Source organism: Xenopus laevis, chromosome 4L (assembly GCF_017654675.1).
Source record: "Xenopus laevis strain J_2021 chromosome 4L, Xenopus_laevis_v10.1, whole genome shotgun sequence".
Classification (NCBI taxonomy): Eukaryota; Metazoa; Chordata; class Amphibia; order Anura; family Pipidae; genus Xenopus; species Xenopus laevis.
The window spans coordinates 4,162,477-4,184,502 of record NC_054377.1 but is presented as its reverse complement, the minus strand read 5'-3'; the positions used below and the strand labels follow the sequence as shown (position 1 = coordinate 4,184,502).

The following is a 22,026-nucleotide window of genomic DNA, read 5'->3' as shown; positions in this document are numbered from 1 at the left end:
AATAGCCAGAACACTACTTCCTGCTTTTCAGCTCTCTTGCTTTCCACTGATTGGTTACCAGGCAGTAACCAATCAGTGACTTGATGGGGGGACATGGGTCATAACATAATTGTTGCTTTTGAATCTGAGCTGAATGTTATTGGTTATTACTCACCTGTCTATAGAAAGATCCAGCCCACACTGCTCCCTGAGTAGCGGCAACAGCTCCTCTTTGGACTGTCGCACGGTCATTCCTTTAGAAAACACTGCGTCCAACACAAACTTGCAAGGCTGGAAAGACAAATTAGTGGATGATGATGATGATTAACGATGATTGATGATGATGATTATGATTGATGATGAGGATTAATGATAATTGATGATGATTGAGGATTATAATAACAATGATAATGATGATAATAATAATAATGATAATATTGATGATGATGATAATGATGATAATAATAATAATAATGATGATGATGATAATGATGATGATAATAATAATGATGATAATAATAATAGGGGCACGGAACAGGTCTGAGGAGCACACGTGGCACATACTAAGCCACAAACCAGCCCCTGGAATATTGACCTGAAGTTTATCATGGAAACCTTTTCGGCCCCTTATCTGTAATTAATGCAATTATTCTGTACCTCGGGCTCGTTTACTAAAAGCTGAAAGATTTTGACCCGGTATTCCCCTTTTTTCAGAGCTCTCCCGAGTCTGATGGTGATCTAGAAAAGAAACAAAAACGTAAATTAATGGGGGGAAAAAACTTGTAACGCCTTTCAGATAAACTGCAGGGAGGCACCGATTCCACTATTTTGGGATTCGGCCAAATCCTTCGTGAAAGATTCAGCTGAATACCGAGCGGAATCCCAACACTAATTCACTTAAGCAAATCAAACACTTATTTACTTCCATGTTTGTGTGACGAAAAGTGACATAATATTAAGGGGGACCTTAAAGTTAACTTTCAGTATGTTATAGAATGGCTAATTCTAAGCAACTTTTCGAATAACCATTATTTATTTATTTTTTTATAGTTTTTGAATAATTTGCCTTCTACTTCTGACTCTTTCCAGCCTTCACATGGGGGTCACTGACCCCATCTAAAAAACAAATGCTCTGTAAGGCTGCAAATGTATTGTTATTGCAACTTTTTATTATTCATCTTTCTATTCAGGCCTCTCCTATTCATATTCCAGTCTCTTACTAAAATCAGTGCATGGTTGCTAGGGGAATTTGTACCCTGGCAACCAGGTGGCTGAAATTGCAAACTGGAGAGCTGCTGAATAAAAAGCTAAATAACTCGAAAACCACAAATAATAATAAATGAAAACAAATTGGAAATGGTCTCAGAATATCCCTCTCTACATCATACTAACAGTTAATTTAAAGGTGAACAACCCCTTTAAGGCTGAATCCTGCTGAAAATAGTCGAATCCTGGCTTTGGTGCATCCCAATAAACTGGCTGCAACTTTTGACATGGGATGCCCTATAGGCTGAAGCTCCCATACTTTACTCTCAGTCGAAGGTATGAAGAGTATTTTTGGGTATTTTGACACCCACAATGTTTAGTGGGTTAGGAGGAGGAGCCAAATCGTCTAAGATAAGCCACCGATTGGCTGCTATGGCAACTACTCAAAAGAGCAAGTCCTGGGAAATTGTTGCATTTCCAAGTTTTTAATGGACTGCCATAGCAGCTGACAGGGGAGTAATTTTGGGCCATTTGAAGTCAATTGCAGTGTTATAAAAGGCTACCGACACTATGTTATGCTCACGTCATCATATGATAGGGCAGCCGGTATCACTTACATGCAGACACTGGTCCCTTTATAAATACTCTTTCATGCGCACGTTTCTAATTGGCCGAGGTAAAAAAAAAAAAAAAATAAAGTTATAATTTAATAATTCAAGAAAAATACCTTGTTGTCATCTGAAAAAGAAGAAAGCGTCTCATTGAGCCGGACGCTCTCAAATTCCTGATTGCTGGCATAGACCCGAAAAACTTTAAACTGGGAGGAGGGCACCCCCACAAAAGACTCCAGTTGCTGTTTGAAGGCAGCTAAGGTGATCCTCTTATCCACGTTTACCAGGAGGCCTGTTGGGAAATAGTACAATTAACACAAGAAAGTAAAATTAGGAATTACAAAAAAATTTTTAAAGCAGTGGTTCCCCTTCATGGTAACTTTAATATATTATAGAATGATCAATTCTTAGCAACTTTTCAATTGGTCTTCATTATTTATTTATTATTTATAATTTTTGAATGATTTGCCTTCTTCTTCTGACTTCTTCTTTCCAGTTTTCAAATGGGGGTCACTGACCCCATCTAAACAGCAGATGCTCTGTAAGGCTACAAAATAGGCCTCACCTATTCATATCCAAGTCTCTTATTGCAATTAGTGCATGGTTGCTAGGGAGATTTGGACCCTAGCAACCAGATTGCTGAAATTGCAAACTGGAAGACGCACAATATAAAGATAAAAACATAAAAAACAATTGCAAATTGTCTCAGAATATCAGACTCTACATCATACTAACAGTTAGTTTAAAGGCAAACAACCCCTTTAAACAAATATGATCAGCTGGAAATAAATAGGGTCAGAGGAGTAGGTCTCAGGCCTTGCAGTGTACAACCCCGGGGTGATATCTGTATGTTGCTCTGGGAATTTGGGGGGGGTGGGGGGGGAAGGCTATAATGGAGGTCAGATTTTGGATGGAAGACTGAGGTCCATCTCCTATCACTACATGTTGTGTCAGGCCAAGTTTCTCCTGACAACTTCCTTGACTACTTGCTGGTCAGACTGGTGGGAAACTGACCAGCAGGTGGCGCTGTTGTAACAAAATTCATTCATATTAACAGCACATGTATCCCTTAATATCTTGGAATTAAAGAAAATAAATAATGAATGTAAATGACAAAAGTGCTTAGAATAGCCCTATCTTCAATTTTACATTCACTTATTTTAAAGGTTTACTTATCCTTTAAACACTATGGGTGCATTTTAATGACAGTATACCTTTAAGAGATGTACAGCTTGCTTGGCTGTTAAAGGGACCACATACTTACATTTACTTCCTTCCGCTAAGCAACCCTCCCCTGCATGTGGCTCCGCTTTAAAATACATATATTGCGCCTCTCCCCTGCTTTTTCCGCTCTCGTCGTACTCGCTATCCGTCCCAGAATCCTCCTCGGCAGTGTCCCACGTCTCTTTCTTGCCGTCGTTGGCTTTGGAGCGCCTGCTGCTGGTGATGCTGTGGGAGTCGAGTCCATTTGCGAGGGGGATGGGGGTGCCGTCTGCGTTGCACAAAGTATCGCTGCTATGGCTTGAGCTGAGGATATCGCTATCCACTGAGCTGGTGCTCCGGTCATTGTTCACGTCAGAGTCCGACCGCTCTTCCGGCTGAAAGTTGTTCTCGGGGTCAGCCGGCAAGATTCGGTTTTCCAGTTCTTGGTTGTCGGCTGACCCTGAAGAATCCACCTCATTCAGTGGCGAATCAATGTTCTCGAAATCGCTCCCCTCGGTGCTCTTGCTGCTGTCCCCGTTGCCGCCATCTTGGTGCTGCTGAAGAGACAGGCTCTTTAGCTTCTCTGTGCTCTCTTCCAGAATGGCATCCACCGATTTCGCCCTGCTGCAGTAGTCCTCTTGAGGATTCATATCCCCGCCCCCTTTCGGACCGACGGACCTCGCCGTCGGACGGGGGTGCTCAGGTAAAGACACATAAAGCTTGATGGTGTTGGCGTGGCGGTCCAAGAGTTTCCACAGATGAGAGTCGGTAAAAACCAGCTGGTGGTCGAGAGAGTCGGAGCTTTCCACAAACACCTACGGAAAGGAAAAACTTGTCAGTGGCCATCACACTATTGCCTTGAGTTAAAGGGATACTGTCATGGGAATTTTTATTTATTTATTTATAAACACATCAGTTAATAGTGCTGCTCAAGCAGAATTCTGCACTGAAAACCAATTCTCAAAAGAGCAAACAGATTTTTTTATATTCAATTTTGAAATGTGACACGGAGCTAGACATATTGTCAGTTTCCCAGCTACCCCCAGTCATGTGATTTGTGCTCGAATAAACTTCAGTCACTCTTTACTGCTGTACTTTACTGCCGATATCTCCCCCCTCCCCTCCCAGCAGCCTAACAATGCACCGAATCCAGGATTCGGCCTTTTTCAGCAGGATACGGATTCGGGCGAATCTTTCTCCCCAGGTGAACCAAATCCAAATCCTAATATGAATATGCAAATAAGGGACGGGGAGGGAAATCGTGTGACTTTTTGTCACAAAACAAGGAAGTAAAAAATGTTTCCCCATACCCACCCCTAATTTGCATAGGATTTGGATTCGGTTCGGTATTCGGCTGAATCTTTTGCGAAGGATTCGGGGGTTCGGCCGAATCCAAAATTTGGTGCATCCCTACTAACAGAACAATGGGAAGGTAACCAGATAGCAGCTCCCTAACACAAGATAACAGCTGCCTGGTATATCTAAGAATAACACTCAATAGTAAAATCCAGGTCCCACTGAGACACATTCAGTTACATTGAGTAGGAGAAACAACAGCCTGCCAGAAAGCAGTTCCATCCTAAAGTGCTGGCTCTTTCTGAAATCACATGACCAGGCAAAATGAGCTGAGATGCACCTACACACCAATATTACAACTAAATACACTTGCTGCTTCAGGAATGACATTTTATATTGTACAGTGAATTATTTGCAGTGTCATCTAGAAATAAAAACTAGATCATAAAAATCATGACAGAATTCCTTTAATGTGGTTGCCATTTATTGAGGGTCAATATTTGACTCACCTTATTGCTTCTGAAGAATCCTTCTGCTTTCAAGGTTTTATTCGCCACGTTTAAAAGGCGCAAGTCGTTGTAACATCGCTCCAGGATAACGCGCATGCTGTCCGGCGGCAAATCGACACTCTGAAGGGGGGGGGGGGAAACGAGTTTCGTGAACTATAACACAATACCCAGCTGCCCTTGTAGTTGTACGGAACCGGAGCAGTACATCGGACCTACCTTAGAGATAAGCTGCTTGAACTCGATGATGGTCTGACTAAGATAGGCGCGGACGCTAACGGGAGAAGCTACGGTTTCGGTCTTTAGATCCACCACGTACACTTTGACCATGACCTCTGCCGGAAAAAAACGCAGGAAATCGATAGGTTATGAGGTGGCAGATATTGTTATTTACGCAGGAGAAACCAAAATAAGAGGTAGATCTAAAGATGGACTATCACCTCCAACCTGACGGAGTTGCTAATCCGTTCTGATAATTGGCCAAGTAAATAGAAAACAGATAATGGATAAAGATGTGGCACCCAACGTCAGTTCAAGGTTCTAGTATGAAGATTAGCAGGGAGTCGTGTAAGATAAACTTCTGTATTAGAGTGATGATAAGGGTCCCTGTAGAGGCTTTACTGTCGCATAGAAAAGCTGTAGTTCATCTGCCAGACGCTTCTCCTGTAAGCTGCCATCAGTGTTCTAGTCCCACCTCCTGCTTGAGTCACAGACCCCTCTGCCACTGCCCCTGTAATTTTCCATAATTGTTTTAGTCCCACCCACTGCTTGAGTTACAGGCTCCCAGCCCCAAATGTGATCATATTGTTCTAGTCCCACCTACTGATAGAGTGACAGCCCAACCCCTGCTCCTCCCCCTGTAAGCTTCCATCATTGTTCTAGTCCTACCCACTGCTTGAGTTAGGCTTACAGCCCCTCCCCCTGTAAATGTCCATCAGAGTATACTAGTCCCACCTAATGCTTGAGTTACAGCCTCCCATTCCCTCTTCCTGTAAGATGGCATCAATGTTCTAGTCCCACCCACTGCTTGAGTCACAGGCTCCCAATCCCTCCCACTGTAAACTGGCATCAATGTTCTAGTCCCACCCACTGCTTGAGTCACAGGCTCCCAATCCCTCCCACTGTAAGCTGGCATCAATGTTCTAGTCCCACCCACTGCTTGAGTCACAGGCTCCCAATCCCTCCCACTGTAAACTGGCATCAATGTTCTAGTCCCACCCACTGTTTGAGTCAAATGCTCACAGTCCCTCAAACTGTAATCTGCCATCAGAGTATACTAGTCCCACCCACTGCTTGAGTTACAGCCTCCAAGCCCCTCCCCCTGTAAGCTACATCAGTGTTCTAGTCCTACCCACTGCCTGAGTCACAGACTCCCTGTAAACGCGGAACTCTGTAACTGGAGTATTAGTGCCATAGATGGTAGTGGACACTTGTAATATCAAAAAACACATATACTTACCACCAGGTTTATAGGACTGAAATACTTGGTCTGGTCTCTTGGTTTCTAACAATAGGTCGAACATATAAGACGATTTGACGCCTCCAAGCAGATATCCCATCGTCCGGTCCTCCTCGTCTTCGTAGGAGCGCTCCAGGTAATCGTGAAATTCATCATACTTCACTAGCCGGCAGCAGTCGAGAGGGATCACGCCTTCCAAGTCCATGAGCTGCGCCCAACAACAGTTTTGTTAGAATTAGGGATGCACCGAATCCACTATTTTGGATTCGGCCAAACCCCCGAATCCTTTGTGGAAGATTCGGCCGAATACCGAACCGAATCCAAATCCTAATTTGCATATGCAAATTAGGGGTGGGAAGGGGAAAACCTTTTTTACTTCCTTGTTTTGTGACAAAGTCACGCGATTTCCCTCCCTGCCCCTAATTTGCATATGCAAATTAGGATTCGGTTCTGCCGGCTGAAGGATTCGGCCGAATCCTGCTGAAAAAGGCCGAATCCTGGCCGAATCCCGAACCGAATCCTGGATTCGGTGTATCCCCAATTAGAATCAAAAGAGCCCAAAATGGCCAATAAACAGCAATGCACTTAAAGGAGAAGGCAACCCCTACGTGCAAAAATCCCCCCTCCCTCGTGTAGCCTCCCCCTCCCCCCGGCCTACCTGCCCCACGGGCATGCCCCTAACTTGTTATTTACCCCTCCCTGCAGGTCCTTTCCTGTTGAGTTCACAGCAGCCATCTTCTCCCGAGCACTCTTCTTCCGGGATTGAGCAGTGTTTTCTGGCGCATGCGCACCGGCTAATGCCTCCTACTGTGTATGCGCCGAAAGTCACAAAGTTTCCGAAAAAATAAATCGGAAACTTTGTGACTTTCGGGTGCATGCGCAGTAGCTCCGTACTCACAAATGCCTCCAACTGTGCATTCACCCGAAAGTAACAACGTTTCCGATTTCTTTTTTCGGAAACATCGTGACTTTCAGCGTATGCGCACCAGCATATGCCTCCTACAATGCATGCGCCAGAAAACTTTGTTGGCTTGTAAGGTTATAAACTGCTTAGTGCAAAGTCGCTATCCACTCCCCTAACATCTGAAACCTTTGTGCTTAGGAACCCTTAGTGTAACAGGTAAATAACATTTTGCTTCACCTTGTTCGCAATCTCAACGGCTTCTTTCATGGTTTTATCTTTGTGAACTTCAAGTTTACTTTCCATCATGATCTGCTTGACCGGGTGCATGCAGAAAAGCTTGAGCTGCAGAAGAACAGGGGGAGAGCATGAAAAACAAGCACAGGCATAATTATAAAGGATAACGTTACCTGCTCTGAAGCTTATCCAACATGATTTCATGAATGTTCTCTCCTTACTGATTATACATAGTCATATTCATGGTAAGAATGCTAGACAGCACTGCATTGCCTTTAAATGCGTTTAATTTTAGTATGATGCATGATATTCTGAGACAATTTGCAATTGCTTTACATTTTTTATTATTTGTGGTTTTTGAGTTATTTAGCATTTTATTCAGCAGCTCTCCAGTTTGCAGTTTCAGCAATTGGGTTACTAGGGTCCTTATTACCCTAGCAACAATGCATTTATTTGAATAAGAGACTGGACTATGAATAAAAGATGAGCAATAAAAAGTAGCAATAACAATACATTTGTAGCCTTACAGAGCATATGTTTTTATATGGGTCAGTGACCCCCCATTTGAAAGCTGGAAAGAATCAGAAAAAAAAAATTGCTTCGAATTAGCCATTTTAGAACATACTAAAAGTTAACTAAAAGGTGAACCACCCCTTTCACTCACTTTGCATGTGTTGCGTTCAATCTCTCGCTGGCGCTTCTCCTGCTCTTCCTGTTCCTGCTCCTTTTGCACGAGAAGTTTTATGTGCTCAGGAAATTCACTCGCTTCAAGGAATTCTGTAAAAGAAAATAAAACCGATTTTACATTTAATTAATGGATCGTTGGAGCAATGAAAATCAGGAAGAAATATCCCAAAGTTGCCACACTAGGAGATGTGTCAGTGATTGGTATTCAAGAACAAGGAATTGTCAGCTACTTTTTATTATACTTTCCGTTGCAATCACTTCCTGGAATCTGCACAATTAAGTCACTACTTGCACAACTGCCACCTGAAGATTCAGAAGGCAGTTGTGCAAGACTTGTGGAAATCCCAAGTGTTCACAGCAGGAAGGGATCGGAGACTGTTCAAAGCAAATATCCTGGTGGTAAAGACACGGACCAATCCCTTGGGGTTACACTGAGGGAATAGGGAAAAAGACTGACAAATGCTCCAGAGGATTTGTCTGTAGTGAAAGAGTTAAAGGAATTGTTCAGTATAAAAATAAAAACTGGGTAAATAGATAGGCTGTGCAAAATAAAAAAAAATTCTAATTTAGTTTTTTTGGCTAACTGACTGTATTAGAAACATTTTTTTATTTTACACAGCCTATTTACCCAGTTTTTATTTTTACACTGATCAGTTCCTTTAAAGGCACTCGGGCTTCAATGCTTACGTGCATTTCTAGCTGGGTTCTTCAGTCTGTACATCAGCATGTATGCATTTGTAGAGCTGAAAGATAATGAAATAAACATGTTAATATCAAAGTGGAATAATCTTCATTGAGACATATAATCTGCTCCTAATAGAAAACCCCTTATCCAGAAACCCCCAGGTCCCTAGCATTCCAATTCCACCCTAAAGTCCTCTTTCCACATTACAGACAGACGTACCTAGCAAAGGCACTGGAGTAGTAGCCGCGGTTTCCCATAGCCCCACCATAAGTTTTTTTAATGTCCTCTTGTGTTATCTGCGCAAACATATAAAATACATTTTACAACCATGTCAAATATGAGCTCACACAAATCAGCTCTTGGTTGCTAGAACCAATGACCCTAGCAACCTAAATGCTTTGGAAGTGACTCACCCTGCTTACGTGCTGATCATTGAAGCTGTACCACTGGCCATCAGCAAAGGATTTTATACAGGCGTAGTAATGTCCCCCCGCTGCACTCCCTGAATGGACCATCACGGAAAAAAGTTCATACAAGGAATTCTAGAAAGTAAATTCATATTGGTTTCATTAGTCAGTCTACCCAGCAATACTAAATGGCAAGTATGTGTTATACAGCACAATAATATATATATATATATATATATATATATATATATATATATATATATATATATATATATAAATAGGGTTATACAACTCTGAGTATCACTCATGTATTATAAGGGATAATGTACCCCCTACTGTAAATAATAAGGATATTAGAAGTCACTGAGGGTTGTTCTGTGACCATATAAAGGCACAAGGCTGCAGGCTGAGTTATACAGGGAACTCTGAGTATCACTCATGTATTATAAGGGATAATGTACCCCCTACTGTAAATGATAAGGATATTAGAAGTCACTGAGGGGTTGTTCTGTGACCATATAAAGGCACAAGGCTGCAGGCTGAGTTATACAGGGAACTCTGAGTATCACTCATGTATTATAAGGGATAATGTACCCCCTACTGTAAATGATAAGGATATTAGAAGTCACTGAGGGGTTGTTCTGTGACCATATAAAGGCACAAGGCTGCGGGCTGAGTTATACAGGGAACTCTGAGTATCACTCATGTATTATAAGGGATAATGTACCCCCTACTGTAAATGATAAGGATATTAGAAGTCACTTAGGGGTTGTTCTGTGACCATATAAAGTCATGTAAGGCAATTTAACCACCTCAAAAAAACAGACAAGCTGGAAAACCATTTCTTTAATAGTCAGCTCAGTTATTCTCCTTTAACCCAGTCTCCACTCATTTCCCTGCAGCTGTACAATGGAACCTCACCTTTTCTGCTACAGATTTATTCAGCTTTTCAATATTGCTGTTTGTTTCCAGACAGATTCCCTCATCAACTGCGTCATCAGTGGAAAAATCGTTGCTCATTTGGTCACTATGGCAACTGCCCTCATTTTCAGCACCACTATCTGTGCAGCTATCTGTTTGAGGAGACTTCTTGTGGCCGTGCAAAAACAGATAAAAAAATGCAAAAACAGATAAAAAATGCAAAAACAGATAAAAAATAAAAGTTACTGAAATTCATTCTAAAGCTGCATAAATAGCAATCTTCAATTACATAAGTAAAGGCTTAGGTATTCCCTGTACTAAGCACAATTCAGCAGGAACAGCCCCTAAATTTGCTCATAGTCTGTACAGAGAGATCCCATAAAACTATGGCAGCATACAGGAATAGTAAACACAATTTAGCAAGAACAACCTAAGAACACAATAAGAAATAAATAAGACGAGTCTTGCTGAAGGCCAGAGTTGCTCTAAACCAACCTCGTCTTCCATGTCTATGAACGGGCTCATGTCTAGCTCGTCGGGAAACGTCATCCGATCATTCAGTTTGATCCTGTGCATGCTGGTGTAATCAAAATCAAACCTCTTGAGCTGCAGAGTAAGGAGGTATGGAAAATGCAGGAACTTCAGGCCCTTGAGAATGAAAAAAAATAGGATTTATAAAGGAAAAGCAATGGAAGAACTGTCCCACTGGCAATTCAAAGAGCTCAATGTACAGAGCTGTGTATACAAGTGTCTTTTCATAAATGGGAATTTGCTGACCTTCCGTGCATCGCATTTCCTCTTGCACCGCTCACAGAAGTACTGATTGGGTCCATCTAGGGTCTCCGGCTGGATAAACGCATGAAGTGCTTCTTCCTACCATGTTGTAAAAAGACAACTTACACTATATATAGGGCTGCATTTGGCTGTTATAATTAACTTCCCCCATACTATGCCCAGTATACTGAATTACACACACATTATCTTATAAATACCCACCATACTACCAAACGCTGTGTTAGAGCCGTACGGCCGGATGACTAGAGGAATATCAAGGAACGTATCGATCCTCCAGCTTTCGTAGCCGCACTCCAAGCATTTCACGTAGTCCTTTAGCTTTCCTTGATACAGCTGATTGATGAGGTCAGCCTGAAACACAGTGCATGTATGAGTACGACTGTATTAAACATAAACACAAATGAAAGAATATTCTATACTGGCAAATGACAGTCGTGGAAATGACAACAGATGTATACACGTGACACTTATTATCTCAAGCCTGTGTGTAGTAGAACTTTGTCCAAACAAGAGTGAATAAACAGAAAGCAGGTTTCCTATGTGGGTGCCAACAAAGGGTGCTTATCAAGGACACATTAATCAAGTCACTGCTTTCCAAGAGATCATGGCTGAGAACAGCTGGGGAGCTGAAGGTTGCCCTTGGGATTATATTACAAAATAACGGACCTCAGCAATGCTTACGTACTAGGACTTTTTTTTGGAGGTGATTAAAGCTTGAATTACAACCAATTACTTGCAGTAATAACCTTTAAAATCCACTTTATTAAGAGTGATATAATTACATGCTGTATTTTATATGTAGAAAGCTTACTGTACCAGCCCGAGGTGCAGCAGCCCTATAACAGGAATGATAAAGGCCTTTAAAGCTGCCCCAGCAGTTCAGAATCTTTTGTGTGTCAGTGGCCCTGCACATGCTCAGTGGGCTGCTAGGGTGAAGCTGAGCTGAGGGAGCAGAAAATGAGGCTCATCCACCATAGAAGCTGACGCTACAGGCTCATTTTGAATCAATTCTGATGCAGACTGCACTAGAGTCCTGCAGCTGGTCGGGTACCTGCGGGTTACCCGGTAGCCTGCGGATTTCACGAGTGGGTATAGACACGGGTCACAGTTCGCCTGGTTTGTGGGTCTTCTCAATAGCGAGTTTTACTACTTTTTTCTAAACACACCTACTTCTAATGATATAACTTCCGGTTTACAACGACAGCACTTCCTGTTTTACCGATCACGCCTACGTCTAATGATGTCACTTCCGGTTTACAATGACAGCACTTCCTGTTTTACTCCATTTTTCTGATCACGCCTACTTTTAATGATGGCACGTCCGGTTCACAATGACAGCACTTCCTGTTTGTTGATGGTCAGCGGGTTGCGGAAAAAATACTTGCAGGTCGGGTAGCGGGTATGTATGCGGGTCCGGGTTTAACAAAGTCTGCACTGGTTTCTGAGCTGCCATCAATTGTGACTGAATTAATTACTAATCAGTCTGGAGTTGTGACTGCTATATTGTACTGTATATATACAGTATAATGTCACTAAGCTCAGTAAGTGACAGCAGCACTGAGCATGTGCAGAAAAGAAGATTCAGAGCTACTGGGGCATCTTTCTGGGCACAGATCTTCCCTGCATTCTATTAAAAATATATTGAAATGTTATATCAGTTAAAATGCTTCTCTTGCTATATTTTTTATGTTCAGCTCACGTCAAATCCTTTGTATTCAACAAGATGTCCCTCCGTGTACACATACCTGTTCTGTCTGCTTCCATTTTTGCTCCAAAGCATCGAACATGACCCGGCACAGTTCCTGAACGTCATGCTGCTGCCAAGCTGTCAGAAGATATACATTATTCATCAGAATTTTCCTGGCGAAGGTATAGTATTATAGTATAGTATTTTCAATCTGTTTTTTTGCACTACAGATGCCGGCACCCAATGGTAGAGACTGAAAATCTGTAGTTTTCAGCAGCTGATGGAGAGCTATAGGCTCTATAGAACAGTAACATCAAAAAATTAAAGTGTTTTAAAGTTATGAAAATATCATGTAGTGTTGCCCTGCACAGGTAAAACTGATCTGTTTGCTTCATAAACACTACTATAGTTCATAAAAACAAGCTGCTGTGTAGCAATGGCGGAAATTGAAAAAAAGGCTGTATGGCACAAGGTAAATAGTGGATAACAGATAACACCATTATGTTCTACAGAGATTATCTGTTATCTACTGTGTATCCTGTGCTTGAATAGCTGCCCCCATGGCTACACAACAGATAAGTACTACTATAGTTTATATAAATAAGCTGCTGTCTACTGTGTATTCTGTGCTTGAATGGCTGCCCCCATGGCTACACAGCAGCTTGTTTATATAAACTATAGTAGTATTTATCTGTTATCTACTGTGTGTCCTGTGCTTGAATGGCTGCCCCCATGGCTACACAACAGCTTGTTTATATAAACTATAGTAGTACTTATCTGTTATCTACTGTGTATCCTGTGCTTGAATGGCTGCCCCCATGGCTACACAACAGCTTGTTTATTTAAACTATAGTAGTACTTATCTGCTATCAACTGTGTATCCTGTGCTTGAATGGCTGCCCCCATGGCTACACAGCAGCTTGTTTATATAAACTATAGTAGTACTTATCTGTTATCTACTGTGTATCCTGTGCTTGAATGGCTGCCCCCATGGCTACACAGCAGCTTGTTTATATAAACTATAGTAGTACTTATCTGTTATCTCCTGTGCTTGAATGGCTGCCCCCATGGCTACACAGCAGCTTGTTTATATAAACTATAGTAGTACTTATCTGTTATCTACTGTGTATCCTGTGCTTGAATGGCTGCCCCCATGGCTACACAGCAGCTTGTTTATATAAACTATAGTAGAGTTTCTGAAGCAAACACAGCCGTTTTACCAGCACAGGACAACAATGCATTATTTTTTTATTACCTTAAAACACTTTAATTTTTTGATTTTACTGTTCCTTTAACGGCCCCACAACTTTACTACAGAAAGAGACTAAATATATAGTATTTAGTCTCTAAATGGCATAAATGAGCATTTCAGCAGGGCCTGCAGCTTTCGAAATAGGAACCAGCGTTACCTTCACTGCTGTCCCAGCCAAAGCTGCGAGTCACGTCTGTGGTTTCTATCGCTCGCTTTTTGCTCGTCTGCAGTAAAACAAAGAGTCTTTGCAGCTGGTACGGGATGCTGGAGACTGGATCTTCTTCTGACTCCTCAAACTCCCACCTATTGGCACAAGAAATCCATGTGACTATTGACCAACCGATGCAGCCATATAGAGGTGTCAGTTTCATAATCAAATAGATATAAAACCCCAGCCACTAAGCAAGACTGGACTGCTGTTTATTGCCAGAAATGAAACAGTCATATGAGAAACAGAACAATACATTCCAGGCTTGTACTCACAGCAATGTTTAATGCTTGTGTTATCTAAAATACTTTAAAGGAGAAGTTCACCTTTACATTCAATTTTAGTACATTATAGATGAACCTAAGCCACTTTTCAACCCTCTACATATTCTATTAGCATCTTCTAATTTTGATTTTACACACGTCTCCTTTGCTAGGGTTATGAACCATAGCAACCAACAATTTTACTGCTACAAAACTAAAAACAAATTAAAAAAAAATGAAGACCAACAGCAGACTGCCTTAGAATTTTGCATAATATATTAAAATATATTAAAAGTTCATTTTAAGATTTGGGGAAATTAGTCTCGGAAAACAAATCGCTCCGAGTGCCATCCCGCCAGCGATTTACAGGAAGGTAGTTCGGGGAAATTAGTCGCCCCGAAGAATAGGAGATTTGCCGCTGGGCGACTAATCTTCCCGGATCTCTGCCCTAATATTAAATAAACTTTATCAGAAAGATCTATATAAATACACCCTCAAAGTAATGCTGCTCTGAGTCCTCTGTCAAAAGAAACATCACATTTCTTTCCTTCTATTGTGTACTCATGGGCTTCTGTATCAGACTTCCTGTTTTCAGCTTAAACCTCCAGGGCTAAGGCTTGAGCATGCTCAGTTTGCTCCTCTCTCCCTTCTCTGCTGTAATCTGAGCTCAGAGCTATGAGTGAGCAGGGAAAGACTCAGGCAGGAAGTGATGTCACACCAAGCTAATATGGCAGCTGCTATCCTAAACAAACAGAGAGCTTCGAGAGCCGTTTACTCAGGTATGGTAAATCATTCTACAGAATAAATATAGTGTTATATCTTGCACTATTGTGGCTAATCTATTGGCAATAAACTGCTTCAGTAGCTTTCCTTCTGCTTTGATAACGTAAGGAGAATCAGAGATTTCTGGGGAGATTTTTTAGAGTCCTCAGTGAAATACTGACTTGTACAGCGCATTCCGGAACTCTGGGGTCATGAAGAGGGTTTGCAGGAGGCTGTTCAAGTAACAAGTCATCGCTTGGTTCACCAGGCCCACGTAACCTGCAAGAAAATGAAAATGAATAAATATTAGAGTATTCATTTCCCTGGATAATATTCAATCGCTGTGCTTCCTGTCTTGCAATCAGCTGCATTAACATTCTAGTCTCTGTAACATTCCATACACAGCACTGCATCTGGCGCTCAACCTCTGCCTTACACAGATACGAACATAACATCGTTTTTGATAGAACCCTATTTAGGTCAGCCTTAAAATACGCCTTATTTTATTTAAAAAAAAAAAAAAAGTCTGTTATTTGCTGGGCTTTATCTAACAATTCCTATGCTCTCAGGATTTTAACTTCTTTTAAAGGGGAAGCACCATGTATTACCTACCGGAACACAAGAGAATATGCCAATAGTAACCTGTGTGCCTTACACATCAGTTACAACTTTTATGGTGGTTGCGGAGTCTAGTTAGGTCATTACACACAACTCAGCCTCTATGTTATAGTGAGTAGAGCTATGTTTTAGGTAAAAAGCTTAAAGGGGAACTCCACACAAACATAACTTTTGAAGAGTAAACATAATTTCAAGCAACTTTGCAATATACATCAATCAAAAAATATGCAGACTTTTCATGATTTTTAATGGTTTGGAACAGTTGCCTAAGCCTAGCACCCTGTTCTCCTGCTGAACTGTCTGACTACTTTGCTGAGCTGGCTGACTACTATGGAATGCATTTTAGGACATCATCAGGAGAATACACGCTCCTGCATGCGCTCTTGTAAAGAAGTATGCAGACTTGTCTCTTATTCTACTCACTTATCCGATGAAACTGCAGTCACACCTCCGTGCTGCCCACATTTGCTGTTGCAAACTTGCAATCTCCCCCCTCGTGGATCATTACTAAGCCCTCCCTCCTCGGTCCTCAGCCCCTTCCACCTCCACGCTCAGACCTCCACGCTCAGACCTCCACGCTCAGACCTCCACGCTCAGACCTCCACTCGTAAGCCAGGCTGATAGCTGAGGAGGGAGGGCTGAAGTGATAGGTCTGAGAGCTGAGGAGGGAGGGCTGAGGAATGAGCCATGAGGGGGGAGATTGCAAAAGCAAATGTTGGCAGCATTTCTTCAGATAAGGGAGTAGAATAAGAGACAAGTCTGCATACTTCTTTATGAGAGCGTATGCAGGAGCGTGTGTTCTGCTGATGATGTCCTAAAATGAGTTCCGTAGACTACTGTTACTTTGTATTAATAGCCTGCATCCTCCAAACCCCACAATTCCCTGCACACGTGATTTCAATAAGGAACATCATAGTGCAATGCATTGTGGGTTATGTAGTTCCTGCATGCTGTCTGTAAGATGTGGAGTAGTTTCTATAATTTGTAACATCAGTGTTTAGTCCCTCCTTCCCTGCCAGGATTTCAAATGATGCAGAAAGAGAATAACTGTTAAACAGCTGGATTTCAGCATAGAAAATGGCATTTATTCATACTTTTTGAAGAAACCGGTGATGGGTATATTAGGGGTTTCTGTGTTATCAAATTTTGGTTTAGAAGCAGGAGTTCCCCTTTAAATGAAAATACCTGTATCAGACTTGCTGAGAAGGGAGGAGTACGAGTAGTTCTGGCTGACATAGTTGCTTGTGCCGGCCACAGACTCTTCTCTGGGTAATGGTCCGATGAATTTCTCCTGAGAGCTGTCGTCGAGCCCACTGCTGTCTGCTGTCCCTGATTCATCCTACAACACAAAAGTAGGGTGTATATTGGTGTCTTTGTAATTAAAGATAAAAGGTTACCCATCATACCCACACGCGCCCTTCTGCATCACTTATAGCTCTTATGCAAGACACAAGCAAGGAAAATGTAGCAAGCGTTTTAGCACAGCAGCATACATTCATTTGGGATTCATTTGGGATACTAAAGTCTAAATTATATAATATGCAACGTCCCAACTGCTAAAATTCAGGGCTTTAAGTCTTTATTTAAAACTTGTAAAAAAAAAATGAAGGAATCGATTGTGTTGCAAAGCTGGGGCCAATTGTAAGGACTCTTATAGGCAATTGCAAATGGATCGATATGTGTATAAGTTACTTTGAAGTCAACTAAATTTGTCAAAGCAACAAATATGTAACATGAAATAGGTTTAAATGGGGTTGTTCACCTATAAGTATGATGTGGAGATGGATATTCTGAGACAATTTGCAATTGGTTTTCATTTTTTATTGTTTTTGACTTATTTAGCTTTTTATTCAGCAGCTCTCCAGTTTGTAATTTCAGCCGTCTGGTTGCTAGGGTACAAATTATGCTAGCAACCGTGCACTGATTTGAATAAGAATATGAACAGGAAAGGGCTTGAATAGAAAGAGGAGTAATAAAACATAGCAATAACAATACATTTGTTTTTAAATGGGGTCAATGATCCCCTTTCGGGATCACTGACCCCAGTGATCCCAGAAAAGTGGAAAGAAGCAAATCATTCAAAAACAATGAAAAAAAAAATGAAGACTGATTGGAAAAGAGCCATTCTATAACATACTAAAAGTTAACTTTAAGGTGAACTGCCCCTTTAAATTTACTTTTACTATGATGCAGAGAGGGATATTCTGACACAATTTGCAATTGGTTTTCATTTTTTATTACTTGTGTTTTTTGAGTTATTTAGCTTTTTATTCAGCAGCTTTTCACTTTGCAGTTTCAGATTCCTCTAGCAACCATGCACTTATTTGAATAAGAGACTGGAATATGAATAGGAGAGGCCTAAATAGAAAGTAATAAAAAGTAACAATAACAATACATTTGTAGCCTTACAGAGCATTTGGTTTTTTAGATGGGGTCAGCGACCCCCCATTTAAAAGACCGGAAAGAGTCAGAAGAATGAAAATAATTAAAAAACTATAAACAGTATATAAAAAAAATAATGAAGATCAATTAAAAAGTTGCTTAGAATTAGCCATTCTATAACAAACTAAAAGTTAACTTTATAGGGATCCTGTCATCAGAAAACATATTTTTTTCCAAAACGCATCAGTTAATAGTGCTACTCCAGCAGAATTCTGCACTGAAATCCATTTCTCAAAAGAGCAAACAGATTTTTTTATATTTAATTTTGAAATCTGACATGGGGCTAGACATATTGTCAATTTCCCAGCTGCCCCAAGTCACGTGACTTGTGCCTGCACTTTAGGAGAGAAATGCTTTCTGGCAGGCTGCTGTTTTTCCTTCTCAATGTAACTGGATGTGTCTCAGTGGGACATGGGTTTTTACTATTGAGTGTTGTTCTTAGATCTACCAGGCAGCTGTTATCTTGTGTTAGGGAGCTGTTATCTGGTTACCTTCCCATTGTTCTTTTGTTTGGCTGCTTGGGGGGGTGATATCACTCCAACTTGCAGTACAGCAGTAAAGAGTGATTGGAGCACATGTCACATGACTTGGGGCAGCTTGGAAATTGACAATATGTCTAGCCCCATGTCAGATTTCAAAATTGAATATAAAAAAAATCTGTTTGCTCTTTTGAGAAATGGATTTCAGTGCAGAATTCTGCTGGAACAGCACTATTAACGGATTCATTTTGAAATAATTTTTTTTCCCCATGACAGTATCCGTTTAAGGTAAGCCACCCCTTTAAGTACTAGTTAACAGCACAAAATACTTGATGTTTGGGTATCGGGCAGTATGAAAATAAATCCATCATCCTTACCGACGTGAGCTGTGGCTGTTCCCCGTCTTTATCTGTCAAATGAAGGAAGTTTTTCTTTCCTGCTTCAAATCCGGCCTCTTGCAAAGTCCTGTCTGGGGTTGGATCCAGCGCCGCCTGAAAATAAGAAAAAGCAAAAGGTTGGACAAGTTTTCATTGTCGCTGCCAACTGTGTGACCTCATATGTACAGCAAGTATATGTCACCACTACTGAGTGTTACCCTTTCAGCGCTACAGATCGACTGGATTGAACAGCAGGGGGCGCTCCTTTTGTTAATTCCATGACATCAGCAGGGTAAAACTACTAACGTCATGAAAAAGAAAAATAATTACCCAGATTGCCAAAGGTCTCAGAGGAGCGCTCCAAATCATTCTATATGTTTTTGTTTGAAGGTTTTAATTGCCACAGTGCCCCAGTGATACTATATCCAAAACACTGTTTGAAAACAAAGGGGCATCCTTAAGTAGTGAAGGGGAATTACGGAATCCAGTGCTGTGCTTAAAGGATAAGTAAACCTTTAAAATAAGTGAAGCACTATTCTAAGCACTTTTGCAATTTACATTCATTATTTATTTTATTTGCAATATATTAAGAGATACATGTACTGTTATTACATATACACCCAACAGCGCCACCTGCTGGTCATTTTCCCACCAGTCTGACCAGCAAGTAGTCAAGGAAGTTGTCAGGAGAAAGAAAGAGGCTGATGTTCTTCTGCTTAGGAAAGATGTGAGAAAGGTTTCTAATTTTATTCCTATGCAGAAGAACATCAGCCTCTTTCTTTCTCCTGACAACTTCCTTGACTACTTGCTGGTCAGACTGGTGGGAAAATGACCAGCAGGGGGCGCTGTTGTAACAAAAATCATTCATATTAACAGTACATGTATCCCTTAAAGGGGTTGTTCACCTTCAAACGCTTTTTCCAGTTTAGTTGTTTTTAGACAGTTCAGCAGAAATAGTTTTTGCAATCAGCTTCTATTTTCTATTTGTGATCATTTTCTAGTATTGAAGTTTCATTCATCGCCTTCTAAAGCAGCTTTGGAGGGGGGGGGTCGCCGACTCTGTAACTGTTCTAAATTGATACATTTAGTTGATACATTTCTTATCTTTGTCCATTCTGAGCAGAATCCCTTCATTTTCCAAAGCTGCCTCACGAGGAAACGTCGAGTGACTTCGGAAAACCAAGCGCTCCGAGTGCCATCCCGTCGGCAATGTACATTCTAGCCAGCAGGAAGGCAGTTCGGGGAGATTAGTCGCCCGAAGAAGAGGCAATTAGTCGCTGGGCGACTAATCTCCCCGAATCTCCACATGTCTCTGCCCTAAAGGTATGAATCACCTTCCTTTTAGCATAGAGCCTGGGCACCCAAGGATAAAAAAAAACCAGGGTGCTGTACACAGCCGGGGAACTGAACACCCCCAATCAGCGATGTAAAGGATATTCACCATGTCAGTGTTACTGGCTCCATTCCCCCACATCAGACTGAACGTGCTGGAAACATATCCCGCCTTATTGGACACGTCTTCGTACAGTTGTTTCACCGAGGTGGACGCCGGGAGGTTTAACGTGATTCGTTCGTTTACGCTCTTGCAGTTGGTGGTGTCTTGCACGATGCACAGTACTCTTGGCTCGTCGGCTGCATTTTCAATCTAAAAAAAAGAAAAATCAAGTCACGTGACATTTACAGGAGACGCAAGGTGTTTGGGGTATTTCTCCGAATCTGAACAAGCTGCTTCTCGGGAAGGGTGCACCATGTACTGTTTCATTAGTTGCACAATGGGGTGGTTTCAGCTTGCCAGGGCTGAGAGATTGCTCATATTAATCTCCCCCCTCCCTTGGTACAAACCAAAACACATTTCCCCAACTCATAAAAACATGTTGTAACAAAATAACACATTGCCAACATCCTCTTTATAGAGTGTGTCAGCGAATGGAGGGGAAAAGAAAGTTAACCAACAGGGAAAATTAATTCCTCCTGTCCTCAGAGGGGTTCATGGGTGATACATTGCACCCATGAACTGTTACCCAGAGCAACTGAGCCTAGTCAGGTTTAAAGGAGAACTAAAGCCTAACTAAAGAAGTAGGTAGAAATGTTGTACATTATGTTTTGTGCTTCTGTACCAGCCCAGCCCTTTAGCATTAAAGAACTGTGTCTCCAAAGATGCCCCAGTAGCTCCTCATCTTCTTTTCTGCTGATTCACTGCACATGCTCTGTGCTGCTGTCACTTACTGAGCTTAGGGAGCCACTCACAATATACAGTATTTATACAGTATGAGGAAGGTTTTCCTTGGTAACCAGTGACTTCTATCCTACTCTCCGGAGTATTCCTGCAACACTGGTGTAAGTAGAAGGTAGTAAAACCCCCACACATATATTCGTGCTTATTCTTTACTTCTACAGCCTTTACTTATTCCTACCGACCACACAAAAGCAAAACTCATGCAGCAAATGGTTAGGAAAGCAGAGTAGGGTTCGTAGTAGGGATGCACCGGATCCAGGATTTGGCCTTTTTCAGCAGGCAGATCAGAACCAGATCTGAATCCTAATTTACATATGTAAATTAGGGTCAGGAAGGGAAATCACGTGACTTTTTTGTTGCAAAACAAGGAAGTAAATCGGCCTATCCTTTCACAAGATTCAGGGATTGAGCCAGTGGATTGGATGCATCCCTAGTTCATACTGAGCACACAGAGATAATACATCTCCCTATAAGTCAGACTTTCCCCCTCTATTTGCACTCACATCATGCATTCATCACAAGTCCATTTACTGAAGTGCTCGGTCATTCTCAGAGTTCTTTCCTATACAGGTATGGGACTAGTTATCTAGAATGCTCAGGACCTGGGGTTTTCCGAAAAATGGATCTTTTTGCAATTTGGATCTTCATACCTTAACTCTACTAGAAAATCATTTAAACATTAAATAAACCTGGTTTTGCTTCCAATAAGGATTAATTATATCTTAGTTGGGATCAAGTTGGGACCTGTTATCCAGAATGCTCAAACATGGGGGTTTCCACATAATGGATATTTCCATAATCTGGATCTT

The 22,026-nt window shown here is 41.4% G+C and overlaps 1 protein-coding gene across 4 annotated transcripts in view; it reads right to left on the bottom strand.

The window, feature by feature from the left end:
• The window catches only part of usp47.L (ubiquitin specific peptidase 47 L homeolog), a 45,357-nt gene that overhangs the window by 6,619 nt on the left and 16,712 nt on the right, over window positions 1-22,026 (bottom strand). For 3 of the 4 annotated variants that reach the window (XM_041589380.1, NM_001095165.1, XM_041589382.1), the window contains 22 exon segments: window positions 20,423-20,626; window positions 18,982-19,095; window positions 16,869-17,022; window positions 15,248-15,344; window positions 13,990-14,135; window positions 12,639-12,718; window positions 11,095-11,244; window positions 10,876-10,971; window positions 10,594-10,746; window positions 10,099-10,266; window positions 9,184-9,312; window positions 8,990-9,066; window positions 8,773-8,828; window positions 8,063-8,175; window positions 7,402-7,506; window positions 6,261-6,468; window positions 5,021-5,136; window positions 4,805-4,924; window positions 3,061-3,814; window positions 1,913-2,088; window positions 637-717; window positions 155-270 (listed from right to left, as the gene is read on the bottom strand). In XM_041589380.1, the coding sequence (XP_041445314.1) occupies window positions 155-270; window positions 637-717; window positions 1,913-2,088; window positions 3,061-3,814; window positions 4,805-4,924; window positions 5,021-5,136; window positions 6,261-6,468; window positions 7,402-7,506; window positions 8,063-8,175; window positions 8,773-8,828; window positions 8,990-9,066; window positions 9,184-9,312; window positions 10,099-10,266; window positions 10,594-10,746; window positions 10,876-10,971; window positions 11,095-11,244; window positions 12,639-12,718; window positions 13,990-14,135; window positions 15,248-15,344; window positions 16,869-17,022; window positions 18,982-19,095; window positions 20,423-20,626 (3,413 nt within the window). 4 annotated transcript variants of the gene reach the window in all.